Raw genomic sequence first — 10,515 nt, 5'->3', positions numbered from 1 at the left:
TGTCAACCACAGTAATATTGATGTTTAAACGAGGGTGCAAAAAGATGTTAAAGAAAAAAAGACCGAAAAAGTCAACGCCGGAGACCGGGTGTTCGTACACGCCTTTTGGCGCCCATCTTGGGCGTTCAATTAAAATATATATATATATATATATATATATATATATATATATATATATATATATATATATATATATATATATATATATATTGCACCGGACGCCCAACTCGGGCGCCCAAATGCAGCTTGCACGCCCAACTTGGGCGTGCACTGCATGAATGGGCGCCCAAGTTGGGCTTTTACGCGTTTTAGGGGGGTTTTTGGATATTTTTGAGAATTTTTGGAGTTTTAGAGAGATAAAGTGTTTTTTTGTTATAAACCGCAAATAGCAAATTTCAAACCGCAAAATAGCAAGTCCCTCCCTTATTATATGTCCTTTTGAGGTGTTTTTTTTTCCCCAAATTATTTATCATTTTAGAGTTCCAGCAAGGCATTAATTGCATTTTTTATCAATTATGCCTTTATCACTCTTAATTAGTTAATTAAAAAATAACTAATAACTATCTGAATGCCCTTATCAATTTGCATTTGTATCACTTAATGCCCTTAATATTTAATATGTTATTTTTGGTATAATCTATGCATGTTTATCTACTAGTCTTAATCTACGTGTAACCACCCAAAACGACAGATAAAATGGACGGAGAGAGTACTATTTGTGCACTCTCCACGTGCGGCTTATGTTTTGTGCATTTAATGGTCAATATAAATCGTTTGTGCATGCAATTATAATAGAATAAATTATTTGGCCGTTGGAATATAACTAATTACTCGAAAACGTATTTTCATATTCTCACGAATAATTAAATTTCATGTAATTGGTTATTAGTCTACTAATGTTAGCACTGTGTGATTAATGGGATTAAGTATTCAAGAAAATAAATAGAGAAATAATGGGTGCCATGGTAATTACACCTAATTGAGAAAATGAGCATGATATATTATATCTTAAATTTAATTCATCATGCACGTGTTTGAACATTTAATGTGAAATAGTGGAGGTTTTAGAGAGCATGATCATATGATTGAAACATTTTATGTATTGTTTAACATGCTTTAAATATTGAGAAATAGTGGGGATCTTAATGCCTAAATGAATCATATGAATTTGTGATTATGATTATGTGATCAAATAGTAGGGGTCTTAATGCTTTAAAAGTCAAAATTTATATTAATTTTGGATTTATTGTTTTGACATTAGTCTGTGAAGAGGTTGTCTAATGTGAATAAAATCCTAGCATGGGATAGATCAATGCTTTGTTCTTTGATGAAATTGATTGTGAAATATCAGTGCTTTGTGCATTGAAAGTTGTCATGGAGAAACTGTAGTTGGAAAATTGCGAGAATCTTTTAATGGGATCCGCAACCATTAAAAGAAAATACAGTACTGTGAAAATCATTGTAATATATATGTGATATTACATGTGAGATTACATGTAAGTTATTTGAGAAATTATATGAGAAATGGTTAATAAACCACGAAGTCTATGAGACTAAATTTGTGAAATTATATTTCACATTATTTCAGAAATCATCTGAAATTCATCGAGGGGGATTAGGTGAAAGCCTAATATATTTTGTAAAGTTGTTGATGAGGATACTACCGCCTAGGGGCTAGAGATCCTAAGAACTAGGCGAAGAAAAACGAATCTGAAAGCAACTTGATAGTGATAAAAGTGCACACTTTTATTATCCATCCCTATGATGCGTGTGCATTAATAAAGCTCGTAACGAATTGTGAGGTTGAGACTTCGATCTCTTAATGATTTCTATAGCCCGAATGGGTGGGGTGTTGGAGTTACGTAAACATCCTTGATAGAATTCATCTTGTGAGTGTGGAAGTGGGGCCACTTCCTATGAGAATTATAGGCTATTCTCTAGAGCTATCACGAGAAATGGGGTAAAGCACATGGCCGTTAACGTGCTGGCTTTAGAAGCTTCGATCGGGACACTTTGAGTATTATGTGTGCTATATGATTCTACGTGCCTCAAGGGTCATTGTTTCAAGGCTAAGTCCACTTTGATTCTAGTACGGAAAACATATTGTACTAAGTGAAGGTTTCAAGGCATTGCTCACTTTCATTATGCATAATATTCCGCAAGAGCTCAAGTATTATTATTTTTATTAAAATAGTGGGGGATTGTTGGGGTTTTTTAATAAAAATAATATTTTATTAAATATTTTCTTTGACCAATTTATGAGGTAATTTTGACCAACATTTTGAAACATACAAGCACTTTATTTTGCCTCATAAAACCTCCATAATTTCCTTTAATTCTATATTAAATAGAGGTTTTATTGTGCTTATAATTTATACTATATAAAGGGGACTTTTGTAGCTTTGTAAAAGTATGAGAGAAGAAAGTACAAGAGAAGATGAAAAGAAATATTTTTCTAATATACTAGATACATATACTTTGAGCTTTTGTTGTGTGTCGGTTGTAAGCTTCTGCTTTACTTGAACGTGCAATTCCGGTGAAGGTACAGCGGAGAGATAGGCTGGGCTGTTGTATCCCATAGGCGACACGATCGGAACCTTTTTGCACCTCATTAGAGAAGGGGTCGTGAAATTCGTCTTAAGAGAGCGACCTAGTCCGCGCCTCACCTTGCCTATCTCCACATTATCGTGGTTTTTATTGCAGCAACTTGTTACATATAAAATTAGAGAACAAATGGAGTACAAGCCTCAATCCACAAGTTTCGTGATCAATCGTCAAATTACAGCCGTGGTTCCAACAGTTGATCTTTATTTTTTCACATATCCTTGTATCAGAAAACATTTACACATCAACAATTGGAAATTGGAATATAAATATTTTCAGTAGTTGCTAAATGTATAAGATACATTTGAATAACGGAAGTTGTTTTGAACTATGATTTGTGTACGGAAAGTCAACTACATAGTCCCACCAAAGCCCAAAAACTAAGGGTGGCAATTTGATCCGCCCGAAAAAAAATGGAGCGGGGATGAGGATTGAATTTTTTTTTTTTACTTGGTATGGGCATGGGGACGGGTTTGTCTATACTCGCCCCGTACCTGTCTCCGTACCCGTCCTGCATTATTTATATATATAATATATATTTATTAATTATTATATTAAATATAAATAATTAAATAGTAGTAATATATTACGAATAGGAATTTTTAAGTTTCGATTGTATAATTAAATAATAGTATTATAATTAAATATTGGTTTATTTGTTGAAATAAACCTTTAAATTATAAGTATATTGCATTAAAAAAAAGAAACAAAAAATAGACGGGGATTTTTACCCGTTCGATACCCACAATGATTTTATGGGGCGGGTATGAGAATTCTTTTTATAAAGTTCGGAGATTCTGACGGGGATGGAGATGGGGATTTTCATAGCGGGGCGGGGATGGGGATTGCAAAACCCGCCCCATTGCCATCCCTACCAAAAACAGTGTTCTACATATTTTGCTGAAACACCATTGCAAGAAAAAAACAGTTCAACTACATAATCAAATTGAAAACCATAGTTACTGGCGTCTAGTTTTATAATATCTATTTTTTTCTTGCTTTGCAGTGTCTCTGCGATTCGAAAAAATAAATATACATGTTGTACAATAATGAACATGAATTTAACTACTGACTTTTCAGTGGAATGATGAACTTGAATTGAAATACTAATTATTTTTTATTGTCAACTTGTTTCTTCTTTGCAAGCCTTTTCTTCGATTTTGGCGACACTGAAATTATGGAAAACCGAGTAATTTAATGATAACTCGCAACGCAACTATAAAAACTACAACCCATATAGTTGAAATCGTTTATAGTGTGGGGATTTATTTTATTGTTGATTGAGGTTTTCGTAGGGGACTTCGATTTGGACTTCGGAGGCGCTCAAATTGAAAAAATAATAATAGAGCAACTACATTGAAATCTCACAGAATCTATGTAAATTTAAATAAATTTTGTACGAAACTCGAACCGCATAGCAAACTACATCTGTTCGATTTGTTGGATTCCACCATTTTTTTCGTTGTTGTTTCTCTGCAATTCGCAAGAATGTAGGTCTTTTTCGAACAAATGTAGCAATCTAGGGTTGTTTCAGAGCTCAAAGAAGACAATAGATACCAGGTCAGATTTTTGTGCAAAATTTTTGGAAGAAACTAGCAAGAATCACGGTGGTGTAGGGAGAAGTTGATTTCGTATAAATTGCTTCAAAATATCAGTTGATTTGGTAAGATGGGCGAGGGGGTTTCATTTATGACAGAAAATATGAGGGTAATTTTGGTTCGGCAAAAATTTGAGGGGATTTAATTAAAAAAAGGGTAATTAGTCCTAATATTTTTCATAATGAGGAAGTTATACCTCATTAACCGTAAAAACTGTGAGGTGGTTGTGGTAAAATGGACATGCGAGGGGCTTTCAGCTAATTTTTGTTCTCCCTCCACCTAGTAACTTCTATTTGTAGGGACTTTTTTGCAAATTACCCCAATTAATTTATATTAAAATCTAGTTATCTAGAGACATTTTGTAGATTAGGGTGGAGGGGCACTAGACATGACCACGGTTACGGTTCTAACCGGAGTGACCCGTGGTCAACGGTTACAAAATCGGAACAAAAACCGGTTTGACCAACACCGGAACCGAAAAAACCGGTTCAATTACGGTTCCCCGGATTCGGAACCGAAAACCGACGGTTAGAAACGCCGACCGTTTTTTTTTTTTTTGAAATTAAAAATTTGTAACGGTCGAATTTTCAAAAAAAAATTGAAATCTCCACGTGGCAGCGTCCAACGATCGGATTAAAAAAAAATAAGTGCAAGCCCTTTCAATTTCTTTACTTTTCCTTTTTTAGTTTTTATAACTACAACTAATTCCTTCAAAAAAATTAAAAGTAAGAAAATATTTTTTGAAGTATTTTCAAAATTTGACTTCAAGAATAAGTATTTTTTTCAAGTATCTACAATAATTTTTTCAAAGGTTTTTGCAAGTGTTTAAAAGTTTTCAAGTGTTTTTTGCAAAAAAGAAAAAAAGAAATTATTCGAAACCGGTCGAACCAGAACTGGAACCGACAGTTTCCGGACCGTTTTAAACCGTCTATATACGGTTCAGTTCCAATTCCTCCAAAACCTAAACCGAACCGAACTATGGTCATATCTAGGAGGGCACCCACCAATCGAAATCGGTTTTGGGGACTAAACTACAATTCATCAAGAATGATTTTAACACTCATAATCAAAAGAGGATACCAACCTCATATGACTTCAATTGAACAATCATAGCACATATAGAAAGCCACCAACACACAGTTATATGATGATTTCATTCAAGCATATTCAAATGAGAAACAAATCCAAGTCCAAATTTATAGATAATAAACCAGAAACGAACTTCTCATACATGTCATCAATAAAAACAAATTCCCGAAAGAAAAAAAAAAATAAACACACAGTAGAAAGGCCTAATCTTAACAAAAGATTACCCGTCGAGCTCAAGCTCGAGCTCTTCATAAACATTAAAACTAAATCACAAAGTAATATGAACATTCAATTCAATTAGCCAAATGTTGGTAACTTTAGGACATGTTAATCAAACCTAGGACACACCAAAAGCCCCCCACAAACCAAGTCAAATCATATGTATATGATAAAACAACAAATCCCAACTAAATAAGATAAATAAACGACGCGAATTAACAAGTGAAACAAATTTTTTTTAGTTAGAAAATCCTAACAAAAGTTACACGAGGGCAATGCTGCTTTCTCCACCGGGAGGTTTGCGTACCCCTCCTAAGAAATCGCGCGACTCCACTTTCCCATCAGCGAAAATATTGCTTCCGCTCATTTCCCTCAATTTTGCCGAGCTCAGCGGCTTTTCGGCAGACGAAGGAGGTGCGTCTCCCTTAAATATATTATTCCCCGAAAGCTCCGTAAATTTCTGGTTCGGAATCTTCTTTGCTGTCTTAATCGCAGGTTCTTCGCTCGAAACACCGTTGCTCTGCAGAAAAAATAAAATTGAATTCATATGCGTATGTAATATTTATCAAGATTGTAAACAAGGGGAATTTTTTCATTTTAGCATAACGTACGTTGTGCGAAGTGGGTTCTCCGATGGTTATGCTTTCTCTTAAAGCCAGAGCCCGAGCGGTCAAAGGGCGGGGCTGAATTTCGGGTGGCGGAGCGAAGATATCGTTGCCACTGAGTTCCTTGTTTTTCGCCATGGAAATTTGTTTGTTCAATTTCGACTCGTACTCGGTGTCGAGATTTCCACTTAACTCCCTCTGTTTGGCAACTTCAGGCAGAGTGGACGGCTTCTTCGGAGAAACAGTTCCTTCTTCACTGAAAGAAATGTTGCTCATTCCACCCAATGCTTGCTGGAGAAAAATGACAATTTTAACCCCCGGGAGATTGAAGAAATCATCTGAACTGTAAACACGTTTATTAAAAAAAAAAGGGCAAATTACGGCCACCCCTTGAGGTATGGCCAAATTACGAAAAACCCTCTTGTTTGGGTAATTACAGTCAACCCCCTCCTTTTAAATTTTTTTATATCAAATTTATGTAATTCGGTTAATTAACGAACCAAATCGTACATTCAGTTCGGTAAACAGTATGACATGTTGACGTACCGAAATTTTGGTTGGGGTTTACCGATTTAACATCCCTAAATCTACATCTTTCGTAAGATAATACATAGTTGAGGGGTGGTTGTAATTACCCAAACAGAAGGGGGGTTTTCGTAATTTGACCATAACTCAGGAGGTGGCCGTAATTTGCGCTAAAACAATGATTAAAAGGGCAAAAAGACGAACCTGGTACATACGCAAACCAGTTTTGTTGACTGGGGTCTCACCGTCATCATCCTCACTTTCCAATGTTCCATTTTCTCCTTTGCCTTTGAAAATACCACTGCCACTCATTTCCTTCATTTTATAGTCCGAACACGGCTTTCTGCAAATTATAAGATTGTAAAGATTGTCTCATAAAAATCGGGACCGAGCTTTTATGTCATATTATTTACAAAGTTAACGTAAAATTTGTATAAACTATTTGTATCTATATTTATCTTTAATGAATAATATTGCGATAAGCTCTCCTCAACAAAGTACTCAAAATCAAGATCTAAATCGTAAAATCGTAAGATTTTTAAGATTTTACACACTGAAAAAGGAGTAAGATCGCACTGAAACCACAAGGGCCTTAAAATCGGGTAAAATCGCGTTAAAAAGGGCTGAAATGAGAAATGCACTATAAGCTAAATAAAAGCATCTGGATTTTAGCTGTCCATTCTTTTTAGATATCGAATCTTCGACAAATCAATCCAAGATCTAAAAATGGACAAAGGATTTTATATGAATTAGGACGGAAGACGAACAAATGCAAGATCCCGATATCCTAGCGTACGTTCATCCAATCTCATGATCAGAAACATAAATACCAGCTGAACATGAATAATATTGAATCAAAATCCACCATCGCCTTTCGGCTTTGAAAACTTCATACAATGCATGATACAAATTTAAAAAATGCAGCCAAAAATTGATTTCTTGCTTAACTCACAAATAAAAACCCAAAATAAAAATAATAAAAATAAATTAAAATTAAAAAAATAAATAAAAAAGAAGTAGATCGCTAACCTTTTATTCAAGCTCTCAACTTCTTCATCAGTAACCTGCCCACCAAACACCACCTTGCTAATCCCATCCGACGGCTGTCATTTCATCTCAACTTTTTCAACACAAAAACATGAAAAAAAAAAGGGGATTAATTCCATGACAAAGTGCAGATTATTTATTATTACCTGGTGAGAGCGGGCAGAGGAAGCGGGTGCAGGGGAATATTCCGGCGGATTCTCCGACCACGTGAGTAGATCTGCCGTCGAAGTATGGGGCTTCCTCACCGGCGTGCATTTTTCCATTGCTATCAACAACTACTCAAAAAAAAAAAAAAAAAAAAAAGAATTCTTGTTTGTGCTTGTTGTTGTTCGGACAAAGAATTGATGAGATCTGAAAATGAGAACTGGGGGTACGATGATGATTGTTCCTGTCTTAAGATTTCGCTGGTGTTGTTTGTTGGGAGAGCTGCTGTAGGAGAAAAGTGCACCCACTGTTATTTATACTACTGAATGCTAGTGTTACTGCTTACTCTGTATTCTTCTGTTCTCTGTATTTATTTTCGGGTAAATTACGTAAATACCCCTAAACTTAGGCTAAATAACGAAAAATACCCCACATATCCGTAATAACCAAAATAACTCTCTGATTAACTATTGATCGAGTTTTTGAACAGAAAATGTGTACAGTCTATAATACATTATGTTAAATAGTTGAAAAATAAAAGAAAATATCTGAAATTGCGTAAAGTCTATTTCCTGGAATAAAAAAAAATCCGTGAAAAAATCACACTGTAGGGGTTGGTGTAACATGGAAACAAACCTTAGGGGTTTTTTGGTAATTACAAATCTATGGGGGTGTTTTTTGTTATTTTGCCTAAGCTTAGGGGGTTTTCGATATTTACCCTTTATTTTTCTAGAAAAAAGAACGAAATTGCAGGGAGAGAACCGGAGAGATTGCTGGTTGTTGGTAACAGTTGGATTGAATTTCTTTTGAATTTTTATTCCGCCCCCTCTTTTTTCTTCTCTCTCTCTTCTCCGTTTTACAGGGACACATGTGCTTAGTTGGAAGGCACGTGACAGTGACAGAACTGGTGCTTTTTATATTTACTATAATGCCCTCCTATGTTATCTCCATTAATTTTAGGGTAAATTATACTTTCCTCCCTTGTACTTTAGTTCGATATCACTTTACCACTTTTTACTCCCGATTCCTTCGATTTGCCCCCCTGTACTTGAAAATTTGTCTTAATGTGGCCGTCACCGTTAGTTTTCACACATTTGATCTTAACACCGTTTGATCTAAGTCTAAAACTACAAAAAAGAACCACCCCTCCCAGTTTAAATTATTATTAAAAAAATTGTTGGCGTCGTAGACTATATTTTCTCGTTGTCTTGAATTTTAATTATTTTTATTTTTTGGTTTTTTTATTTTTTTATTTTTTAAACTGAGAGAGGGGTTTTTTTTGTAATTTCAGAGCTTAGATCAAACGGTGTTAAGGTCAAATGTCTGACAACTAACAACGAAGGCCACATTGAGATAATTTTTTAAGTCCGGGGGACAAATCAATGCAATCAAGAGTAGAAGAGGATAAAGTGATACAGAGTCAATGTACAAATGAGAAAGTAGAATTTACCCTTACTTGTATTGCAAATGTAATTTTGTTTCATGTTCTTTACTACTAAATTGTTTAATCTATAATCTAAAAGTAACTCTATAATATATTTTTTAATTTAAAAATATTTATCATAAATAAAGAAATTTAAAATTGGATGTTCGTGCAATTTATTTTTGTTTAAATCTACTTGCTCAATAAATAAGAAGGATCCGTAAGTTGCAAAAGGAGGAGGAAGTATGAACGATTTAGGTGAATCGACAAAAGTGTGGTTGAAGTACGAATCCGATGATAACTAGCCTTTCAGGTTTATCATAATATTTAGATGATTTACAAAGATAAATTTAAAATTAAATTTGCAAGCATTGCAACTAATAATTTGATTGTTTAAACTCGGATTAGAATATTTACAAACATCCCCGACTTAAAAAAAAATATTTAAAGTTCTATTCACAAATTGGTAATAATTAGATGAGTATTAACTTATGAAGGGGCAGAATCGTCAAAAGTGGAGTAATTTATAAGTAAACAAACTCCATTTAAAGTAATTTACTTTAATTTTGCAAGATAGTAAAGAGGAAAGTCCAATTGCACAAAAACACGGAAGAGAAATTATTAGGAAAAAACCGTTTAGCTGACGTAGTGATTAAGCTATCCTCCATTTCTGTAGCAGATGAAACGGATTTTTGAATTTTTTGAATTCAAAATCTCCATTTTACATAAAAGCCCTCCCTCTTTTCTCATATACCCTCTTAAGTCCCAAAACTTTGATCATATGTTTTCTTTATATATGTTACAATTAGACTCCTTTTCTAATTTATTTTCATTAAATTAGAGGCAATTTGCTAAGATTTCCTCATATTTAATTTCATTAGTAATAAAGACGCAAGATTTTTTTTTTTCATAAGCTAAAAGTCATCCGCTTGTCAATATTACTCGTATTTTTATTAGTTAAAATCCCCGATGAACAATGCAAGTGCAGTTGTCAATAGTGTGCGGTGCACCTTGTACCCAACGTCACTATCATATGTTCATTGTCAATTTTCATAAGTTCACTATTGATGGTAATGTGATGCATTGTTGATGGAGGACACACTGATCCGACTACTACTCCCTCGACTGCTACTCCCCCGATTCCTACTCGTGGATGATAGTTGACTGATCCAGCACCCGATACAAAGTGTACTAATTTGTATGAAAAGTGTTGTACTGAGTCCTACGATATAATAGAGCATGGAATGTCCCAAAGGTGTAT

The 10,515-nt window shown here is 34.5% G+C and overlaps 1 protein-coding gene across 1 annotated transcript; it reads right to left on the bottom strand.

Moving 5' to 3' along the window:
• Positions 1-5,500: 5,500 nt before the first annotated feature.
• On the bottom strand, positions 5,501-8,175 carry LOC105967927 (uncharacterized). The gene is made up of 5 exons (XM_012992516.2): positions 7,834-8,175; positions 7,670-7,743; positions 6,845-6,983; positions 6,122-6,406; positions 5,501-6,030 (listed from the first exon to the last, which is right to left on the bottom strand). The coding sequence occupies exons 1-5, from the start codon at positions 7,948-7,950 to the stop codon at positions 5,773-5,775; spliced, it is 873 nt and encodes a 290-aa protein (XP_012847970.1). The 5' UTR covers positions 7,951-8,175; the 3' UTR covers positions 5,501-5,772.
• Positions 8,176-10,515: the final 2,340 nt, after the last annotated feature.

The sequence above is a fragment of the Erythranthe guttata genome, chromosome 3 (genome assembly GCF_056151865.1).
Source record: "Erythranthe guttata isolate IM_541 chromosome 3, IM_541, whole genome shotgun sequence".
In the NCBI taxonomy this organism is placed as follows: Eukaryota; Viridiplantae; Streptophyta; class Magnoliopsida; order Lamiales; family Phrymaceae; genus Erythranthe; species Erythranthe guttata.
This window is presented reverse-complemented; position numbering and strand designations above follow the sequence as displayed.

Coding starts and splice junctions, on each gene's coding strand:
- LOC105967927 (XM_012992516.2), bottom strand. CDS start 7,950: ATGGAAAAATGCACGCCGGTGAGGAAGCCCCATACTTCGACGGCAGAT. Junction 6,984..7,669: donor GTTGAGAGCTTGAATAAAAG/GTTAGCGATCTA, acceptor TATAATTTGCAG/AAAGCCGTGTTCGGACTATA. Junction 6,031..6,121: donor GAGAACCCACTTCGCACAAC/GTACGTTATGCT, acceptor TTTTTTCTGCAG/AGCAACGGTGTTTCGAGCGA.